Source organism: Arachis ipaensis, chromosome B10 (genome assembly GCF_059453495.1).
Source record: "Arachis ipaensis isolate K30076 ecotype BB chromosome B10, ASM5945349v1, whole genome shotgun sequence".
Taxonomy (NCBI): domain Eukaryota; kingdom Viridiplantae; phylum Streptophyta; class Magnoliopsida; order Fabales; family Fabaceae; genus Arachis; species Arachis ipaensis.
In genome coordinates, this window is record NC_142435.1 from 21768787 (window position 1) to 21791972 (window position 23186).

General features: G+C 34.2%; 1 protein-coding gene across 1 annotated transcript; it reads left to right on the forward strand.

Moving 5' to 3' along the window:
- The first annotated feature begins 10781 nt into the window (after positions 1–10781).
- Positions 10782–14562, forward strand: LOC107622660 (inositol-3-phosphate synthase 1). The gene is made up of 10 exons (XM_016324641.3): positions 10782–11243; positions 11332–11400; positions 11488–11623; positions 12403–12650; positions 12797–13023; positions 13127–13242; positions 13413–13589; positions 13682–13870; positions 13967–14029; positions 14165–14562. Exons 1-10 carry the CDS (start codon positions 11056–11058, stop codon positions 14282–14284), a joined length of 1533 nt encoding a protein of 510 aa, XP_016180127.1. The 5' UTR covers positions 10782–11055; the 3' UTR covers positions 14285–14562.
- The last annotated feature ends 8624 nt before the right edge of the window (positions 14563–23186 follow it).

The window sequence follows — 23186 nt, forward strand, 5'->3', positions numbered from 1 at the left end:
AATACTTGCTTTATGAAACAAAAGGATCAAATTATGTTTTAGGATAGTTTCAAAAAAGTACACATTTTAAGCATCTTTGTATTTGCTTCTGTTTGTTGTCTACTTGTCAAAAACAGGTTCTTTAATATGCGGCAACTACTACTCTGCTCTGAGATTTTTCCAACAAGGGTGTGTGGCCTCTGCATAGCTATATGCGCTCCAGTGTTATGGATTGGAAGCATAATTGTCACATACACACTGCCTATGATGCTCAACTCAATCGAACTCACTGGTTTCTTTGGCATATATGCTGTTGCTTGTTCCAACTCCTGGATATTTGTTTTCCTGAAGGTTCCAGAAACAAAGGGCATGCTTCTGCCAAGAACTAGTGACAAAATATTGATCTCATTCTCATGAGTTTAGCGTATATGCATGCATGTCAATTAGTTAGTTAGAGAAAGATATCTTAATTGGATAACTATTTAGAAAATGCAAAAAATAAATAGATATCTATAATTTTTTAATTTTTTTAAAATATTATAGTCTATTGACAAAAATTACAAAAAAAATTATATTTAGTGTAAAATTACTATATTTTAAGCATAAAAATGTCTCATTTTTAATTATGCTCGTAAAAGTTGCATCAAAATACAATTTTTGAAGTATTTTTTAAAACTATATATTTAATATTAGATATTTTTATTATGTTTTAAAATATATTGAGAATATTTTTGTCGTCAACAAAAGTAGATAATATTTTGTCAACTTCTATACATATTAACGACAAATTTAGTATTTTTCCTTTATTTTATTAATAAGTAGCCATGAAAAAGAGAAGCAGTGTGAAAAGAATGTGAATTTAATGAGTTAAATTCTAAAATGGTTTCTGAGATTGGCTTCATGTACTAAAATCGTTTCTGAGATTTTAATTGCACCAATTATGTTTGTGAGATTGACAAAAATGTACCACGTTAGTCCCTGACCCATTCCCCATTAACGACGTGATGACATGGCTTAATGACATGGGTTGTTAGTGACACGTGTCACTCCGTGATTCGGCTACGTGTAATGGTATGATGTGTTGACCACTGACACGTGGCATGCTGATGTGGATAGTTGCGCCATATGTCACAGTGCTATTTGGCCACATGTCTATTTGTGCTGTGTGTCACAACAGCATTCGTCCACGTGTCATGTATTATGTCATCATTGTAGATGCACCAAATTAGTCCCCACTTTGCATTAAGTGACTCATTTTAGTCCCTAAAATTGAATGTTGTACACCAAACTAGTTCCTTCACGAGTTTTTTTCTCATTTTTTAAAAAATTTAAAATTTTCAATATCTTAAATTGCACTAATTTTAATTTTATTTTTTCACATATCATTTAAATACAAGTGTTTTTATAAAAATTTTAAAATTTTAGTTTTAATTATATAATTTGTTTCTATAATAATTTAACATTGGTAAATTTTGTAATATATAAGTATGTTATTATAAAAAAAATATATGATTGATTAGACATATTTTTTAATAAAAAAATATGTACTTTTAACAAGAGATCAAGAATTAAAATACACATTTTTTTCGGATCTTATATAATATACGTTTCTGTTATGTGTAAATGAGCGAGACTGAAGGCACTTCAAGTACGCTCACTACCATCTCTAACCTCTTAGACGAAAGAGATTGGAGATGGTAGTGAGAGTGCTTGAAATGCGTTCACGTCAACTCCAAGACAACGGTTAGGGATATCCTCAAGAGAAAAAATATTTTATAAAAGAACTTGTATTTAAATAACATGTGAAAAATAGAATTGAAATTAATGCATTCAAAGATATTGAAAATTTTGAATTTATAGAAAAAAAAGGAGAAATAACTAGTGAAGGGACTAGTTTGGTACACGACATTAATTTCAAAGACTAAAATGAATCACTTAATGCAAAGTGAGTGACTAATTTGGTGCATCTACAATGATGACATAACAGATGACACGTGGACGAATACTATTAAGACACTTGACACAAACCAACACATGACCCAAATAGTATTATGACAAGTGGCACAACCGTCTACATCAGTATGTCATGTGTCACTGGTCATCAACATATCATTATACCATTATACGTGGCCAAACCATGGAGTGACACGTGTTACTAACAGTCTACGTCATCAAGCCATGTCATCACGCCGTTAACGGAAAATAAACTAAGAACCAACATAGTGCACTTTTGTCAATTTTAGAAACGTAATTGATGCAATTAGAATCACAGGGACAATTTTAGTGCATGATACTAATCCCAATGACTATTTTCGGATTTAACTCAAATTTAATAGACCTTAATTCCATACAGTGTTGGACTATTGGCTAACTCACGAAACTTCTTCTTCACCCATTAACCAATTCTTTAGACCGTCTTCAACATGAGAAAAACCAATGTTTTAAACACTAAACCCAATCAATTGATTTGAATGGGTTAACTGAAAACTCACCTTCCGCCTAGTCCAGTTCATACATAAAATAGATTTGCAAAAAGTCAAGTAGAAAAATTGATCAAATTTATAGTATATCAACTAACTTGTTAAATTAGCACAGATTTTTTCAATTAAGATCTTAAAAAAAATTTATACTAAAAAATAACAAATTTAGAGCTTTAAAACTGTAATATCATAATTACAAATAAAATTAATATGACAAATCTTCTTTTATAGTTAGATTCTTTGCTGATAGATCTTCTTTTGACACATCTACCTCTATCTCTAAGAACGAACTTAAGTAGAATTTAGGGGAGGTACTTATCCCCACTAGATTATGAAAAATTTTTTATAATTATATTTTTTAGTGACTTAAAATTAATATATATATATATATGTCATAACTGATATGTTAATTTTGCTTCCATAATAAATTTTAAAAGATCTTTTTGAAGTTTATGTTTAAAAGAAATTGTATTTTATTAAACTTAACAGGCAATAATATTTATCTTGTTAAATTTTATTTAGTATAAAACTAAAAAATAATTAATAAATTAACACAATAATTAAATATTAATATATTAATAGGTGTTAATGTGGCTATTTATTTGTTAAATTTTATTTAGTATAAAACTAAAAAATAATTAATAAATTAACACAATAATTAAATATTAATATATTAATAGGTGTTAATGTGGCTATTTATTTACTCTTTTATTTATTAAATTTGTATAAAAATAATAAAAACAGAATTAGTTATTATGACAAATTACTTATAATCTAATTAAGGGATTTTGAGTCAAATCCTGAAAATAATTAGCCAAAAAAAAAATTTTGTTTTTATATATTATGTAAGACCCAAAACTTTTGAAAAGTCTTATTATGATCAAGTCTCAAATCATATAGTTATTTATAGCCTTATTTTCGGAAATCATTTTATTAAAGATAATTAAGGCAAGTTTTGATTTATTGAATTTGAGACGAGTTATGATTTTTATCCAATTTTATAATTATTGGGTTATTTTCTATATTCAGATTATGAATTTGGCAGTTATGAAATAAGAGGGGTTTTACATGATTTGGATTAAATAATTAATATTTTAAATATTAATACTGCTATTTTGGAAAATAGAGAAATTAATTATATTATTTCTAATTTTTAGATTTGGACATTTTATTGAAAATAAAGTGTGAAATTGATGAGCAAATAGTATTTTATGCACTATTATTGTTGAATTAGAATTTATTTCTAATTACTACATTATACCTATTTTTAAGTGAAATTACTAAAATGCCCTTAACCCTAATTTTTGAAAATGAATCCTAACCCTGAAAAACCCTACCCGGTTCCCCTGAACCCAACACACACACGCACCTAACACTACATCAGCAACAGCTGCTACCAGAAGAAACAAAAGAGAGAAAAGGGCCAGGAGGAAACAGGGAACGCAGAGGGAAGCAGGGGAGGAAGAGAGGCGCGGGCTGGCGCCGGCAGACCTCACCGTCACTGCCGAGCTGCTCGCCGCTCGCCGCCATCACGAGGACCAGAACCGAGCAAGGGGGAAGAAGCCACGCGGCAGAGGAGAGAAGAAGGGGAGCTCACGGCATTGCCGCCACCCATGGAGCCACGGGCTGCGCCCAGTTGCCGTCGGGGTCACCGCGTCTTCGTCCCGTTCCTGGAGCCAGCAGTTGCGCCTCTGTCACGCAAGGAGGAGTGCGACCCACCGCGCAGAGCTGCGCCGCCATGTGCTATCGCCGTCGCCTCGGATTGATGCCGCCGTCGAGCTTCGAGGAGAGAGAAGGAGGTTGCGGGGAGGATGAGGCACGATGGTGGTTTGTTCTGCCACCCCTACTGCCATCGCCGTCAGGAACGGCCACCAAAGCCGCCACGAAGGATAGCGAGAGGCAGAGAGCTCGCGGTGGGGGAATGGTCAGGCGCCGTTGTGCTATGGAGCAGAGTGAGCCACGCCGGCGCTGTTAGAGGTCTCACCGCCGCCGGAAAAGGGTTCAGGCCTCCGTAGGTGTCGCTTTCGGAGGGGTAAGCTGCGCCTCTGTGTTTCTGACCGCCGGGAGTGGTTATGTGGCTTCCAGGATCACCGCCGGAGCTCCAGGATGAGTTTCTACCACTTGAGACCCTGCTGCCGTCGCTGGAAAAGTTTGTCGGTAAGGGTTTTAATTGTGGTTTCTGTCCTTTTTGAATTCCGAAGATATTATAGTCACTGCGTGTTGGTTCCAGTTGTCGTGATCGGAATTTGTCGCCGCTGCCGCTTGAGGTGGCTGCTGAGTTGCCGCTGAACCGGCTCGAAGACCGTCGCTGTTTCGGTTCAGCCGTTCCTTCTTCAGTTCGGTAAGCGTTTCGATTTGAAAGCCCTTTCGTTACTGTTCTGTAATCTCACGCTGAGGTTTATGGCGTTAATTGCTATAAGATTGAGTTTTGGTTGTTGTATGTTGCGATTAGAGTTGTTGAGACTGTTGCGAAAGTGGCTTGGAGCTGAGGTTTTGGTTGCCGTCAGTTCGGGTTGAGGCAGAAAGGACTCTGTGAGGCGTTTGAGTTATGGAATTGTGTTTTGAGGTAGGGGCGCTTTCCAAAAACTATATTCTTATATATTGGAATTATTACATATGGATACTGTTGTGAGATATTGTGTATTTGGTGATTGTATCTGCCTTATGTGTCATTTGATTGACTCGAGTGATTATGGATGTTGGTTTGGTTGAATTGTTGTGCGACTTTGTGAAATGTAATGTTTTGAAGTTGATTCTTTAAAAGATTTGAAATCGGAGTTTAATCCGTTGAGGATTGGTTTGAATTGAGTCAATTATTTTGATGATGTGAAAAATAGAATACACTCTTGAATTCAGCCTGGCTTGCTTTAAATGATCTGGTTTTTGATAAATGATTGTTACTGAACCGTTTCTTTAAAGCTTTGGAAATGAGTCTATTCGGCTGATAACGATTTGATTTTTGAAACGGTTTCCTTGAAATATGGAATTGAGATGACTGTTGGATTTGGCTTGCCTTGAACTGATTTTGGAATTCGGGCTGTTGGAAAAGGATTGTGGAATGGTTTTGTTGGGACCCGAACCGGGTGGCAAAGTCTAAGTTTTAGGGGAGATGCTGCCGGAATTTCTATAAAATCTGAGTCTTTATTAAAATGTTGTTTGGAAAAATGATGAGTTAAAGACTTCTACTATTTTATTTGAATTATCAAGAAAAGGATGATTCATGCTTTTGAAATGAATTATTAAAGAGGAAATTGTGATTTAGTCTTACTTCTTAAGAAAGGTTGTATCTCTTTCAGGAGAAAGTTATTTAGATGAAACTTATGTTTTAAAGCTGTTTTAAATGTGACAAGGACAATGCCTTTGAATTTGACTTGAGGGTTTCAATTAAAGGAGTTTTAATGATTTTGAAAGGACCTGAATGTTTATTGATAAGTTTTATTTTGAAATGTTTTGAGAAAGGTTTTAAGTACTCTTTGAATTCTGAATTCTTGCAAGACTAAAGCAATTTTGAACAATTGAAACGTTCTAGAATTTATCATGGGGGTTGAAGTTGGTTTTTGCCTAAGTAAAGGAAACAGCTTTGAAAGAAGTAAATGATTACATGACTCGGTTTGGCTTAGATCCTATTTTCCTACTCAAATCGGAAAGCCAATGTTTTAATGATTTTAAATGAATTTGGTGAAGTGAGTTATGTTATTCTCCCCTAAAGACTTGGGACTCTGCCGAGAAACTTTGTTATAAAATCCTATTGTTGGATGGATGATTTTGAATATTTCAAAATGAATCTTTAACTTTCCATGGTTATGGAGGTTTTGAAAAGAGGATGACGAGAGTGGCATGGTTTTAAAAGGGGAATTTACCTTGAGTAAAAGTGGCTTATGAGCCTGAGATGATTTGAGAAATGAGATCTTTAAAGCCAAGGCTGAAAAGAGTTGAAACTTGATTTCAAAGTGAAATGAATTGAGAAAATGATTTATGGCTTAAATGCCGATTTCATGAATTTGATGATTTTGAATGTGGAAGTACTGTTTTGTTGAGAGCCGGAAAGGCTGTGTATGATTATACATATTGATTGGTTCTGGATTGAACCGTGAGCCGGAATGGCTGTGTATGATATGAATATTGGCTGGTTCTGGACTGAACCGTGAGCCGGATGGCTGAGATGGATGTTGATCCATGGATGAGATTGAATGCATGTTTATGCTGAATCATTGATAAATGTGAATGTTGCACTTCCACCATCGGAGATGAGGGTTTCCCTGGGAGGAAGCAGTGGCTAGCCACCACATGCTCCAGGTTGAGACTCGAAGCTCTTGTGACCCTATGTCGTAAGTGTGGTCGGGCACTGTGAAAGGCCCGGATGAGCTCGCCCCCATAAATATTCACCAGTGAAGGTGATGGATATGGATCATGATTATGATCAAGTTTATATTGAGTATAACTCGAGTTGGGGATGCGCGATAGAGGGACAGTCCAATGGTTAGCTACCAGGACTTGTCGGGTTGGCTCTATAACCGACAGATGATATCATCAGCCACTAGGGACAGGCATGCATCATATGCATCTATGTGACATTATTTGGGTGTGCATATTATACTTAGTTTGCCTATGTGAATAATTGGTAATTGTTCTACTTGCAATAACTGTTTGTTTGTGCTTGCATCTTCCTATTTGTGTTTGCTACTGGGACTCTGTTGGACTGTGGTGATTGGTTGATGGTTGGATTGTTTGGGCCTAGGGCTGTGGTTGAATTGAGATGGACCGATGGTTGATTTCGGTTTTGTGGTTATGGTTTGGAAATGTATGAAAGGCTATTTTGGTTCAATATAGATAAACCTTTTTGAAAGGCTTTTGATGTTTTTGAGAATTGAACGGTTCTTCTTTCAGAAAGATTTTTAGACTTTACTTTTATTGTAAACCGTTGTTTTTGAAAAGGAGGCATAAGACGGTTATTAATCACTAGTACGATTTATCTTCACGTATCCTATTACAGTAATTCCCAAAAACCCTCTACTGAGAACCCTTTCAAGGATGATGTTCTCACCCCCCTATAATTTTTTCCCTTTCAGGATATGGGCGCAGAAGTCACGAAGAGTTTATTTAGTTGTTGTTGAAATACTCTGTATTGCTTTAGACTATTATCTGTACCCTCGCCTTTATCTTGAGATATTCTGTAAGAGGGATAGGAATTGTATTGTCTAATGCTTGTAATATTACTTATATTATATATGTGTATATATATGGATGTACTCCTTATGAGCTTTTGTAAGTTGTATGGTATTCTGTTAATGTACGTTATCGAACGAAAGTATTCTCTTTGGATCGGTATTGCGGTTTAAAATTTTAAACAGGCTCATATTTTAGTATTAAATAGTATAAGTGTCGTCGTAATGTCCGAGCTATCAGAGTTGCGCAGCTGGAAGCGTGAGCTTTGGTAGTTAGGGTATTACATTATATATATAAAAAGATGGTAGTTTAGGAAAGAAATTTGTACAAATAACTCTTTCTAATTTTCATATTCTATTATATATAATATAAATACGGATGTTTGATAAAAATTATATTATTGTATTTTTGTCCGTACTATTAAAATTTTTTGGGTTCGTTATTATCTGTTTTTATCCAGATCTAATTTATCATCATTCATTGTCTTTTGGTGGTTCACAACTATCACTATGGCAGTGGATCAAGGCGTAATGATAATGAAGGTGAGGTAGCAAAATCGCCCTACGTTGTTAGCAAGAGTGCAATATTTGGCGATCGAAATAGAGTATAGGAGGCGACGGCGAAATAGATATAACATTAGATCTTGGCTTGAGTAGAGAAAAATACATGACGGCGGAAGAGATTATAATTTAAAAGTTTTTTTTAGGTAAAAGAGTATTATAAGATTTTAGAAATAGCTATTAATAATTGGTATTAAAATATATTAGGAATATGAAATCTTAAATTAATTGATATTAAATTAGTAGGATTTCAAAAATAATAATTAATTGGTAATTGTGTTGATTGTTAATTAATTAAAATTAAAATATTAATTTTAGATATTTAAAATTTTCATTAATACTTTAAATAATTTTATTATTTATTTAAATTGGTTCAACTATATTTGAACTTTGGTCTTTGAACCAATTTTTTGGTTGGTTTATTAATCGCTCAGAATTTTAGAATAACCAACAACAAAGTAAGCAAGTATATTATATACATATTTTTTTTTCTTTTTTCATCTTTAACATCGGTACCACCTCAAATCTCACGAATTAATAGCATTTTTCAATAGACTATCTCTCAACTCTAACCTTATCCTTATCACCACACATCTTATATAGAGTCTCGATTCACCTCCTTTGAATTTCAGCTGTGATGACTTTGGTTAACTGTTTGGATTTTAGTTTCGCGAACGATTTTTTTTTTGACCAGCGGGTTTGGTTCAATTTTTATAACAAGGATAAACTACTAAAATGGTTATCGAAAATCTATACTGCTGACAAAAATAATCCTTAGAAATGTAAACTCCAAATACATCCTTAAATAATTTAAAAATGTGACAAAAATAACTAATAACTATTATACTTTTTATAAGTAACAAAGAAACTTTCGCATTTAGTATATGACTTATCCATTTGATCCGATTTTCACAACAACATTTGAATAAATATTTTAAAGACGCACAAAAATGTCGAAATAAAATTTGATCTCAATTTTTTTTATTTTTAAGATAATTTGATCATTCATAATAAAAATAGCATTACAATTTAATTTTTAATTTTAAAAAATATTTATTTAATATCTAACTTTTTTGTTATTATATTTTTAATTTTTTTGAGACGAAAAAAGTATATGAGAACAACGCTTTTTTTAAATAACGTAAACAATAGGTTAAAAAAGTTAATTTTAATTTTAAAAATTAAATTTTGAATTAATTAGATATGATCCTTGTTTTGAATTTGACTTTTAACAACCACAAACCTTTTCTCCCACATCTGCACCGCGCCCCACCCTTGCTCCCCACAACCCCCCGTCGTCTCTCGCGAACCACCGCACGCGTTTTGGCTTCCTCGTGCATCTGCAAGCGCCGCACGCATTTGCGCTTCGTAGTGCCTCCCAAACCGCCGCACGCAGCCTAGCTTTGTTGCGCCTCTATCTCGCCCGTCGCCGCAAGCAGCCCAACCTCGTCCTCCATTGCGCTGCTGCAAGCAACCTAGCTTTGTCCTCCATTGCGTATGCAGGTGTTTATTTTTCATACAAAAGAGATGTTTATTTTTCATGCAAATGAGATGTTTGTTCTTATTGTGAATGAAATGTTTCTTCTTAATACGAAATGACTTAGCTGCACTCGGAGTTGGTGACAATGGGCGACGACGACAATGCTTGGGAGATTTTTTGCAGCGAAGAAAACTGCGTGCTGGAGTAGGTAACGGACTGCTGATTGCGGTGAAAAGGGAGTTTAGGCTAGAAGGGGGTGTAATTGATTCAAAGTAAAATTAAGTAAAAATGATAGATTTATGGTGAAAATGAAATTGAATGGTTAATGAACCTGAAATACGACCCATTACACATAGCAGGATTGTTTCGAGAACTTAGGTTGTGTTTGTTTACAGGACAGGATACTAAGACACAAAATCGTATTTGACAGATGAAACACGGACAGAGACATTGTGTCCTGAGACACTAAATTAGTGTATTTTGTGTCCATTCTAACAGAAAAGACACAGAGATACTAACAAGGAATACAACATATTTTTTATTTTTTCTTTTATTATTCTTGATTTTTCATAATTATACGTTTTATTATTATATTTTTATTCTCAAATTTTTTGAATGAAAAAATAAGAATAAATTAGATTTCTATAATTTATTCTATTTTATTACCAAATAGAATACAAAAATACTAAATTTTATACTATTTTTTTATATTTTATCTTCAGTGTCTTATCTGATCCTGTTCTCAAAAATAAATACAGCGATTCCATTTTGGGTACTATTTTGATAGTACAATATTAAAACTAGGTGAATTATATAATAAAAAGGTATTTACAGATTTTTTTTATAAAATAAAAAAAATTGAAAAAATTAAGATCCACATTTTGAACAATAATAAAATAATTAAAAAAAAACTATAAAAAAATTTATACTCTCCCTATAATCTTATACAATTTTAATCTATATAGAGAATCCTTTAAAACTATAGTCACGAGTGAGTAACTTAGTCAATAATGTATTTAGGGGGGTCCCCTGCAAGCCACTCAAATCTTGCCATGTGGAGAGCCCAGAAACCCCACCTTCCTCTCTATATATAATATAGAGCTTCCTCCCCTCTTTCCACCACAACACATGCAGCAGCACCTACACTGAAAAAAAAATAAAAAAACTTTGAAACCGTTTTCACGAATCTTGGGGAGAAGAGAGGAAGCACAGCACAGCCTCCAAAAAAAAAAAAAGAAAAAAAGAAAAAAGAAAAGAAACTAAAGAAAAGAAAAAGAAAGAAAAAAAAAACCTTTCTCTCTCTGATCTCCTCTTTTAGTTTTCCCGGAAAGCACACACCCAAAAAAGAAAAAGAAAAAAAAAGTAGTTGTTGTTTGTGTTGTTTGTGAAAATGTTTATCGAGAAGTTTAAGGTTGAGAGTCCTAATGTGAAGTACAGTGAGGATGAGATTCAGTCCGTGTACAACTACGAAACCACGGAGCTTGTTCATGAGAACAGGAATGGTTCTTATCAATGGATTGTTAAACCCAAAACCGTCAAATACGAATTCAAAACCAACACCCATGTCCCTAAATTGGGGTACACATAATCAAGATCCAAATTCCAAAACATTTTATTTTCACTTTTTTGTTTCATTTCTGATTTCATTTTGTTTTTTAATGCTCAGTGTAATGCTTGTTGGGTGGGGTGGAAACAATGGCAGCACACTCACTGGTGGCGTTATTGCAAACCGAGAGTTAGTTTCATTCCCAGCAGTTTTTTGTTTTATTTTTTTATGATTATTGAGAAATAATGGTGTGGAAATTGTGTGTATTATGTTCAGGGGAATTTCATGGGCAACGAAGGACAAGATCCAACAAGCGAATTACTTTGGGTCTCTGACTCAAGCCTCTGCTATCAGAGTGGGGTCTTACCAAGGAGAGGAAATTTATGCCCCATTCAAGAGCCTCCTCCCTATGGTATTTTTATTTTATTTATTTATTTTCCTTCTTGTAGTCACCTGTGCTTTCAGAAAATTTAATTAGTGTGTCCATTTTTCTTTGGTAGTTCCTTTCTGTTTTACTTAATTCAGCGTGTTTTGAATTATAAAAATGTTTTTTTACAAATATTTTAGTCATTGTGAGGAGCGCTAGCAAGAGTGAATGTTGCTACCATTCAGCTTATTCTCGTGAAGAAAAAATGCTAATGTTGCTAATTTTCACTATAGTAATGAAGGTTAATTTTCCTTACATATATAGGTTAAGAGTTCAATTTTGATGCATGCACTGACGGTCTAAAAAAACTTACACATTCATCCAATTATATTCGTGCATTTAGACGACTTTTTAAATATCGGTTTTGAAAATTAGTTATTTTTGCTACGGTGATTATGCTTACATGCATGAAAATTAAATTCAATTGGTAATGGTAGTGATTTTTGGTTAATATGTTATAGAATTAGTCATTTTGAGAAATTTCTATATCTGATAGACCTAGAGCAATGGTTAAGGCATAAAACCAGCAATTGATGCTTGTTTCAAGTGAAACTTGTGCATTGGGCTGCCCTAGTGGATTTTTCTTTTTTATTTTTATTTTTGTTTCGTGATTATGAAATTCAATGCATAATTGTAATTTAAACTTGTTTGTGTAATTCAATTAAGTAAAAAAATGTTGTATATGCTGTCGTGCATAAATTAATAGCCCTCTTGTCATTAATTTCGGAGTTCTTGATCATTTTGGTATCAAAATATGCGTGCAGGTTAACCCCGACGACATTGTGTTTGGTGGATGGGATATCAGCAAGATGAACCTGGCAGATGCCATGGCAAGGGCCAAGGTATTCGACATCGATTTGCAGAAGCAGTTGAGGCCTTACATGGAATCCATGGTTCCACTCCCTGGAATCTATGACCAAGATTTCATTGCTGCTAACCAAGAAGCGCGCGCTGACAACATCATCAAGGGCACCAAGAAGGAACAGATTCAGCAGATCATCAAGGACATTAAGTGAGCCACACTAATATCTATCTATTTTATTGCATTATTATTATTCAATTTTTCAATGTACCATTCTATTAAAATTCAAGAATTATTTTGAGACATTGATAGTATGACCCTATTCGGAAGTAAACTTACATTTGACATGAACTCAGGGAATTTAAGGAACAGAACAAAGTCGATAGGGTGGTTGTCCTGTGGACCGCCAACACCGAGAGGTATAGCAATGTTGTTGTTGGTCTTAACGACACCATGGAGAACCTCATGGCTTCTGTGGACAAAAATGAGTCAGAGATCTCTCCTTCCACCTTGTTTGCAATTGCTTGTGTTATGGAGAATGTTCCTTTCATCAATGGAAGCCCTCAGAACACTTTTGTCCCAGGTTTATTGTTTTCTGCCCTTTATGTTTTTTCCTCTTCTATTGCAGTTGATCATTACATGCAACTTTCGGGTTCTAACTTATGCTTGTGTTGTTGTTAATCTAGGGCTAATTGATCTTGCCATCAGTAGGAACAGTTTGATTGGTGGAGATGATTTCAAGAGTGGCCAAACCAAAATGAAATCTGTGTTGGTTGATTTCCTTGTTGGTGCTGGTATCAAGGTACATTTTTTTTAGAATAATGTTTCATATCATGTCTGTTAATTTTATGTTGAAAAACATCCTATGCTCTTTGATTTTATGCTTTAACCTGTGCATTATGTTAATTTGATTCGGTAAAAATGAAAATAAGTAAATTGATTTCTGAAGACTCCATTTTTAATATTTGACAGCCAACATCGATAGTGAGTTACAACCATCTTGGAAATAATGATGGTATGAATCTCTCAGCCCCACAAACCTTTCGATCAAAGGAAATCTCCAAGAGCAACGTTGTTGATGATATGGTCAACAGCAATGCCATCCTCTATGAGCCTGGCGAGCACCCGGACCACGTTGTCGTGATTAAGGTAATGTTTTTGTTCCACCCTAAATTTCTCTGATTCTTATTCTTATCAAGTCTTGGTTTTGCTTATTTTCTCCCTGTCTTTGTGTTTTGCAGTATGTTCCTTATGTTGGGGACAGCAAGAGGGCCATGGATGAGTACACATCGGAGATATTCATGGGCGGAAAGAACACAATCGTGTTGCACAACACCTGTGAGGATTCCCTCTTGGCTGCTCCTATTATCTTGGACTTGGTCCTTCTTGCTGAGCTTAGCACTCGAATTCAGTTCAAATCCGAAGCTGAGGTAATCATTTTGCTTCTTATTTGTACAAATCTTTGTATTTTATTGTTATTGTTATCAGCCTTCTGATGTAAACCGTTGGCGATATGGTTTCTGCAGGGCAAGTTCCACTCATTCCACCCGGTCGCAACCATCCTGAGTTATTTGACCAAGGCCCCTTTGGTTAGTCCATATCTCTAGAGTCTATCTGATTCAATGTTGTGTTTGTGTACATATTATGCAAAGTTTCAGTTTCAAGAAACGTGCACTAAACCTAGTTTCAGTGAGTGACTCGTATGATATGATGGTTTCTTGCAGGTTCCACCGGGCACGCCAGTGGTGAATGCATTGTCGAAGCAGCGAGCAATGTTGGAAAACATAATGAGAGCTTGTGTTGGTTTGGCACCGGAGAACAACATGATTCTAGAGTACAAGTGAATCGAATTCGAATCTGTGGGCAAGAAGCAGTAGTTTGAAAGAATAATCTTGGCTGAATGTTTTGGAGCCGTTATTATCCCCTGGCTGCTCCCTTTTTTCTTTTTTCTGTTGCTTAGGACGTTTGCAAGTGTAATATTTTGCTTTGGTTTCTGTGTTGCTTTACCATAGGGAAGGGCAGTTATTTTGTTTTCCTTGGTGCATAAATATGTTAGGTTTGTGTGCTTTGTGGAATCAAATGAAAAGCATAAAAAAAAAAAAGTTATGTTCTTGGTCTTAAATTGGTTTATGAACCACAGCTTAGACTACAATGCATTATAAGCATCAACTTATCAATTTTTCACAAAGCTAAACTAAAGTACTTATTCTCCATCAATTGCTCAACTGATTGGCTCTCATGGCCTAAATAATAAGAAATGGGATAAATGGTTTCACTTTTAGCATGCTTATCATACCTGGAAGAGGCAATTGATGCGAACAAAATATTGGGTCAATGGTTTAATCGGTGGATCACTGGTTAAATTGCTTAAATCAAAATTAATTTATATAATATTTAAAAATATAATTTAATGTCCAATATGTTATGTATTAAAAAAATAAACATGGTATAATGAAAAGCATCTTGGCTTTATGGTTGTCAAGTTGCTGCACATTCTTCTGTAAAACTTGATGATCACATTATAGTGTTAATATTTTGCAGTAACATACATTGTTTTATTTTAGGTTAAGCATCCAAAATTAAGAAAAAAAAAAAAAAATCTTAACGTCTTTGTCTTCAATTCGTTTTACAAAATCTATTTTCTCCTATGTCTTTGGTACTGGTGCTGTCAAAACCGGTGATGATTTTGTTGAAAGGCATGAGAGTGATGAGTAATATATGTTTGGAAATGAAGTTGACAATTGTGGTGGGGGTGAAGTTGAAGTTACAGTAAAAAAGTTAATTCAATATACTTTTGGTAATTTTGCCAACTTAAGAACCTAATAAATTGCAGCCAGGATTTCCTTAGAAATAGTAACCTGAAAAATGTTGTGTCAAACTCTACCTATCAACATGCTGCTGGTAAAGTGAAACTGACCAGTAGTGATTTTCGGCGAAATTGGCAAATAAAGACAAAGTTAAAAATAAGTTCACAATCAACAGTATTACTATTACCTTAAATGCATAAACTAATTACTATAAGCCTATAACACTAGCAGATTAAGCCACACAGTAAGTACAACAACAACGAGAACACGCCATTCGTATACTATTGACCATTCTTCCATTTATAAGGCCATTTCCGTGGGCAAGTGAAAGCCCTTTCAGTTTGCACTCTTTCTGTTTTTTAATTTGCATGGAATCAGTCCTGCATATGGGCCAATTTTCTTTCTCTTTCTTTTTAAAGAATTGAATTTATTGTTACTTATAACCTAACGTAAACATTTAGAAAAGAAGGTATAAAACATGGATAATGTTAGAGAACCACCAGAATTTATTGTTTTTGACTAGTAATTAGTTAGTAATATTTAAAAGTGTTGACTAAAAATGAATAATACTGCGTGTACACTAAAATCAGCTACTAGTATAAATTATAAGTTAAAATACAATATATATATTGAGAATAAATTAAACAATACTTATATTTATACAAAAATACATTATGAATGATTTTAGTGTACAAGTAATATTTTTAGCTAAAAATATATAGTTGAGCTCCTAAACAAAAGATATTGAGAGTCACCAAAAAAAAAAAAAACAAAAGATATTGAACTAATAGCAAAAAATGCCTGTTAATATAAAATAAAATTGCTGGTCATTAAGCTTTTCTTATAAAATATTTAGTTTGAGCTATCAATTGGTAAAACTCTAAATTAGTTTCCAAATTCTTTTTGAGTCAGTATGATAGTTTCTCATTTTTTTTATAACTCGTTAATCTCTAAACTTTTAAATTATGAGACAAATTAGCCTTATAAACTTACAAAATGGCATAGTCCTCGTTGTAAACCATCCAAAATTCCAAAAAAATAATTGATTTGTCTCACAATTTTAAAACTAAAAGACTAGTGACTAATAAATAAAGATCAAAGATCAAGGTAATCACTTAAAAAGAGTTTGAGGACTAATTTGAGAAATAATGTCAACTAAATTTAAAAATAGTTATTTGCAAATTTATTTTATAATTTTTTCCCCAAAAATTACCATATTTTGCTTTTATATTTTTTTAAGGAAAGCTACTCTGATATAGAATAAAATTATATAGAAAAGACAGAGAATAAAAGTGAAAAGGCCAACATCTGCGATAGATTTCATGACATAAAATTATTTAAATAGAAGAATGTTACAAGTTTAACATGTATTTTCTGTATATTATTACTCAATATCTAAATTCCCACATTTTTTAAGAAGTCTAAACAAAATGAGTCACAACAGACTGTTCTCTAATAGCAAGATCCTTTGGTGAATATTATTTAGATTTGATGGGCCCATTTTGATCAATGCCGATCTTACTAAAATTCTACTAATTGAATCAGACACAAACGATGCAGCCGAGGCCTTAGTTCAATGGCAGCATCATCTGTCTTGCTGGGAGCTGCACTCGGGTTCGAATCTTAAGTGAGGAATATAGAATTCATATTAGTAGTGTATCTATGTAGTGTGTGTAAGTGTGTAATACATGGGTATAATACTTAGGATTAGGGGTTGTCCAATTCACTTGACAAAAAAAAAAAAGACACAAACGATTATAATACGAAAAAGTATATACGCATAGGTTTGGTTTCTTAAAGTTTTTTTAAAAAGTGTCTGTATTTTTTAAAAGTTTAAATTTTTTGTTTTGTATTTGGTAAATTAAAAAGACAATGTGCTTGTGCTTGTATAGTAGTTTTTAAAAGATCGGGATATTTTTAAAACACCTAAAATAGAGCTTTTTAAAATTGGCTTGTACTTTTTAAAATTTAAAAGTCTAATAGAACTTCATATGTTAACTAATTTTTAAATTTAATGCTTGTATTTATGTCTATTATAGTATTTTTAAATTTTAAAAGCTATTTTACTAAACGCAATTGTTGTTACTTGTGTTTATTGAAAGCTATTTTTAATTTGATTTACTAAACATAAATGTTACAACTTTTAAAAAGCCATCTTTTAAAAATTAGCTTTTATAAACTACTTTTGAAAAGGAAAAACTTTACCAAACTAGGCCATAGTAAACCATACAAAATTAATTTTAAATTTTAGATTCTTAATTAATTAATATTAGATTTTAAAATTTAAAAATTTAGGATTAGCATCGCAAAACACATTACGTATGATTCCTCCCATCTCATCGTAACAGCATTTTTGACCTTTGTCACGCAACCTACATAGTGCCCTGCTAGTCTATATCTACATTTCGCCGTCATCGCCAGAGGCATCTTTGACTCGCGGTGCTTGTCTTTCCAAAAGTGCCGCTGCCTGCGAAACCCATGCAGGCGCTGCTGTATTTCTTTTACGATCCCGTGCTCCCATAGTCGTTGCTGTTCATGACCCCAAGACTGGTGCCGCCGCTACTGTTCACGACCCCATAATCTTCTTTTTTGTTGTTGTTGCGTGATTAGTGAGGGCGGCGCCGCTGCTGGTATACCGATTATGTTACCATTTACGGTGTTGAATGCAACTCAATAAGAGCGAAGATGGAGTCATCAATTGGTGATGAAGATTCTAATTACCCATCGTTCGACATCAGTGATCATTTTAATCAATCAGAGGGCAACATTGAGAATTTGAGCATTGATGAGGATCAACATGATGACAAGTATGCAGTGGAAGCTTTATACAGAATTGGATATTTATTTTTCATGCAAATGGGATATTTTTTCATAATTGAAATGTATTATTCTTTTATATTTTATGGGAATTTGTTGTATATGCCTTTTACTTTTTAGAGCTACATTGGTTACTATAACTTGAGAGTTGAAACAGTTCCAATGGAAGAGAAAAAGTAATAATAATATTTTTCTTGTTTAAAAAAGTCCTCATACATGTTAAATAAACAATTTTGTATTTAATTGTAGCATTTTAGAGTTTAAAAACTAATAAATTTATTTAGGATATTTGTTGTTCAATGATTTAATGCAACTAGATGTCTCTTGTTGTGTGTTTATGTGAATTTTCATGTCGTTGACTGGATGTTTATTTTGTTTTATGTCTGATATTGACTTCATGGTATGGTATCTCAAATGATACGTTTGTTTGGCTTTGTTTGTTTGTGTTCGATTAAAGGTCGTGGAAGATACAGACATTACTGAGCTAGAAAATGATGAGATGGACTGAGTCATGAGGTGCAAACTGTAATTATTGTTGTTTTAACAATAACGAGATTTTAGAATCCAATATTACTCATGTGTGGCATTGAGCGATGTTTGTTGTGAATTAATGTATAGTTACCGGATCACAGTGGCCTTCATAAGGAGGAAATACCAAGTGTTGGATTGTGGTTTGATTCTTTGTAACTGGCACAGGAATTTTATGCGACCTATGCAAAGAAAGTCAGTTTTATAAGTAAGATTAAGACCACAACATTTGACAGGATAACAAAAGAATTTAAGAAACCGATTAACCAATCGATTCAGTGTAATTGGGAGGGTTTTCGCAAATCTCGTGTGAGAGAAGCAACACGGAAGAACACGATTGCAGCCATGAGATACAGAGCAAGGATGCAAGTGAAGTTTGATAGGGAGAAAGAAAATTGGGTGTTGTTGAAGGTAGAATTGAGGCATTCACATTCATGTTCTGCTAAAAAGGAGGTGCACTACCACAAGTATAGAGAGCAGACCATGCATGTTAAGTGCGTGATTGAGGATAACAATGAGGCTGGCATACGACCCAACAAGACATACCTAGCACTAGCTAACGAGTTTGATGGGTCGTCGAACATGGGTTTCTCAGAAAAGGATGTGAGAATTACATTACAATCAAACTTTGGTCTACTAATGTCAATGCAGATATTGAATTACTTCATGCGAATGAAAGACATCTGATGAGCGGATAATTTATACGCTTTTTGGCATTGTTTTTAGTATATTTTAGTTAGTTTTTATTATATTTTTATTAGTTTTTATTTAAAATTCACTTTTCTGTACTTTACTATGAGTTTGTGTATTTTTCTGTGATTTCAGGTATTTTCTGGCTGAAATTGATGGACCTGAGCAAAAATCTGATTCAGAGGCTGAAAAAGGATTGCAGATGCTGTTGGATTCTGACCTCTCTGCACTCGAAGTGGATTTTCTGGAGCTACAAAAACTCAATTGGCGCTCTCTCAATTGCGTTGGAAAGCAGACATCCTGGGCTTTCCAGCAATATATAATAGTCCATACTTTGCCCAAGATTTGATGGCCCAAACTGGCGTTCCAAGTAAGCTTAAGAATTATGGCGTCAAAACGCCAGAACTGGCACAAAAGCTGGAGTTAAACGCCCAAACTGGCACAAAAGCTGGCGTTTAACTCCAAGAAAAGTCTCTACATGTGAAAGCTTCAATGCTCAGCCCAAGCACACACCAAGTGGGCCCGGAAGAAGATTTCTGCATTAATTACTTATTTCTATAAACCCTAGGCTACTAGTTCTCTATAAATAGGACCTTTTACTATTGTATTTTCATCTTGGTTCTTCGGGTTCCCTCTCTGGGGCCGAAGCCAATGACCACCATTATCACTTTTGTATTTTCAACAGTGGAGTTTCTACACACCATAGATTAAGGTGTGGAGCTTTGCTGTTCTTCATGAATTAATGCAAAATACTACTGTTTTTCTATTCAATTCACGCCTACTTCTTCTCTAAGATATTCATTCGCACACAAGAACATGATGAATGTGATGATTATGTGACACTCATCACCATTCTCACCTATGAACGCGTGCCTGACAACCACTTCCGTTCTACATGCAAACAAGCTTGAATGTGTATCTCTTGGGTTTCTAATCTAAGATTAGAACCTTTGTGGTATAGGCTAGAATTATTGGCGGCCATTCCTGAGATCCGGAACGTTTAAACCTTGTCTGTGGTATTCTGAGTAGGATATGGGAAGGGATGACTGTGACGAGCTTCAAACTCGCGAGTGTTGGGCGTGTGACAGACGCAAAAGGATCAATGGATCCTATTCCAACATGATCGAGAACCGACAGATGATTAGCCGTGCGGTGACAGCGTGCGTAGAACATTTTTACTGAGAGGACGGGAAGTAGCCATTGACAACGGTGATGCCCAACATAAAGCTTGCTATGCGAAAGGAGTATGAATGATTGGAAGAAGGCAATAGGAAAGCAGAGGTTCAGGAGGAACAAAGCATCTTCATACGCTTATCTAAAATTCCTACCAATGAATTACATAAGTATCTCTATCTCTATCTTTATTTTATGTTTTATTCATCTTTAAATTATCAATCCTCCATAACCATTTGAATCCACCTGACTGAGATTTACAAGATGACCATAGCTTGCTTCAAGCCGACAGTCTCCGTGGGATCGACCCTTACTCACGTAAGGTATTACTTGGACGACCCAGTGCACTTGCTGGTTAGTTGTGCGGAATTGTGACAAAGTGTGATTCACGTTTGAGAGCTCCAAGTCTTTGGTGACATTGTTGATGATCACAATTTCGTGCACCAAGTTTTTGGCGCCGTTGCCGGGGATTGTTCGAGTTTGGACAACTGACGGTTCATCTTGTTGCTTAGATTAGGTAATTTTACTTTTTATTTTCGAAAATTTATTTTAATACAAAAAAAATTTATTTTGTTCCTTAGAGTTTTTAAGAATGAATTCTAGAGTTTCATGATGATCTGTTGAAGTCTGGCTGGCTGTGAAGCCATGTCTAATCTTATTGGACCGAGGTTTCAACTTATCATCACAAGAGCTTGTTGATTTCTATCAATTTTGCTATTGTTAGCAATGATCTGCTAAAGCTTGGCTGGCCATTGGCCATGTCTAGTGTTTTGGAACGGAGTTTTCATTGAAAGCTTGGCTGGCTAGTAAGCCATGTCTAATTCTTGGACTGGAGTCTTAGACTAGCATTGCAATGACTCCTGGAACTCTTATTAAAAATTTTGAACCCCTTTATTTTCTTTTCCACTCAATTTTTGAAAAATCACAAAAAAAAAATATTTATAAAACCATAAAAATAAAAAATATTTTATGTTTCTTCTTTGAGTCTAATATCAATTTTTAAGTTTGGTGTCAATTGCATGTCTTTATTCTTCTTGCATTTTTTTGAATATATGCATTATGTTCTTCATTGATCTTCAAATTGTTCTTGATGATTTCAGTGCTCTGATCTTTAATTTCTCTTATTCGGTGTCTTTTGTTGTTTCTTACATGCATTTTCAAATTGTTATAGTCCTTAGTATACAAACTTCTAAGTTTGGTGTCTTGCATGCATTGTTTATTTGATCTTAGTTGCATTTCTATTGTTTCTCATCATTAAAAATTCAAAAAAAAAAATTCAAAATTGTCTTTTCAAGTCAATAACACAGAAAATTGAAGATTCAGAACATTCAGCAGAGGAATTACACAGAAAAAGCTGGACGTTCAAAACGCCCAGTAAAGAAGGAAAACTGGCGTTTAAACGCCAGCCAGGGTACCTGGCTGGGCGTTTAATGCCCAAAAAGGTAGCATTTTGGGCGTTAAACGCCAGAATGGATGCCATTCTGGGCGTTTAACGCCAGGATGACATAAGAGGGAAGATTTTGTTTTTAATTCAAATTTTTTTCAAGTTTTCATAATTCTTCAAAATCAAATCTTTTTCAAATCATATCTTTTCAAAATCAATTTCTTTTCAATTTTTTTATTTATTACTATTTTCGAAAATCCTTGCTACAATTAATAATTTAATTCAAAATTTTCTAGTTGTTACTTGCCTATTAAGAAAGGATCAAAAGTTTTAATTCTAGAATCATATCTTCTAATTTCTTGTTAGTCAAGTAATCAACTTTAATTTTAAAACTTTCTCTTTTTAATTTGATTTTCAATCATATCTTCTCAATCATATCTTTTCAATCACGTCTTTTTCAAAATTAAGTTTCAATCATATCTTTTTTATTTCTAATTTCAAAATCTTTTTCAAAAATCACTTAATTTCTTTCCCAATCTTAATTTTCGAAAATCCTTTACCAAATTTTCAAAATTTCTTTTAATTATTTCAAAATTTTTTACTTTAATTTCGAAAATTCTTCCCCTCTTCTCACATCCTTCTATTTAAGGACTAACACTCCTCCACTATCAACAATTCGAACTCTATCCCTCTTGATAAGTTCGAATTCTTCTCTTTCTACCTCCTCCTTCTATTTTTCTTTTCCTCTGACACCTCAAGGAATCTCTATACTGTGACATAGAGGATTCCATACTTTCTTCTTCTCTCTTTCATATGAGCAGGAGTAAGGACAAAGACATTCTGGTTGAGGCTGACCCTGAACCTGAAAGGACCTTGAAGAGAAAGCTGAGAGAAGCTAAAGTACAACTCTCTGTAGAGGACCTAACAGAGCTTTTCAAACAAGAAGAAGCCATGGCAGCCGAAAACACCAACAATGCAAGGAAGGTGCTTGGTGACTTTAATGCATCTACTCCTGACTTCTATGGGAGAAGCATCTCTATCCCTGCCATTGGAGCAAACAATTTTGAGCTTAAGCCTCAATTAGTTTCTCTAATGCAACATAATTGCAAGTTTCATGGACTTCTATTGGAAGATCCTCATCAGTTTTTAGCTGAATTCTTGCAAATCTGTGACACTGTCAAGACTAATGGGGTTGATCCCGAGGTCTAAAAGCTTATGCTTTTTCCCTTTGCTGTAAGAGACAGAGCTAGAACATGGTTGGACTCACAACCTAAAGAAAGCCTGAACTCTTGGGAAAAGCTAGTTAATGCCTTCTTGGCAAAGTTCTTTCCACCTCAAAAATTGAGT

Coding starts and splice junctions, on each gene's coding strand:
- LOC107622660 (XM_016324641.3), top strand. CDS start 11,056: ATGTTTATCGAGAAGTTTAAGGTTGAGAGTCCTAATGTGAAGTACAGT. Junction 13,871..13,966: donor AGTTCAAATCCGAAGCTGAG/GTAATCATTTTG, acceptor TGGTTTCTGCAG/GGCAAGTTCCACTCATTCCA. Junction 14,030..14,164: donor ATTTGACCAAGGCCCCTTTG/GTTAGTCCATAT, acceptor GGTTTCTTGCAG/GTTCCACCGGGCACGCCAGT.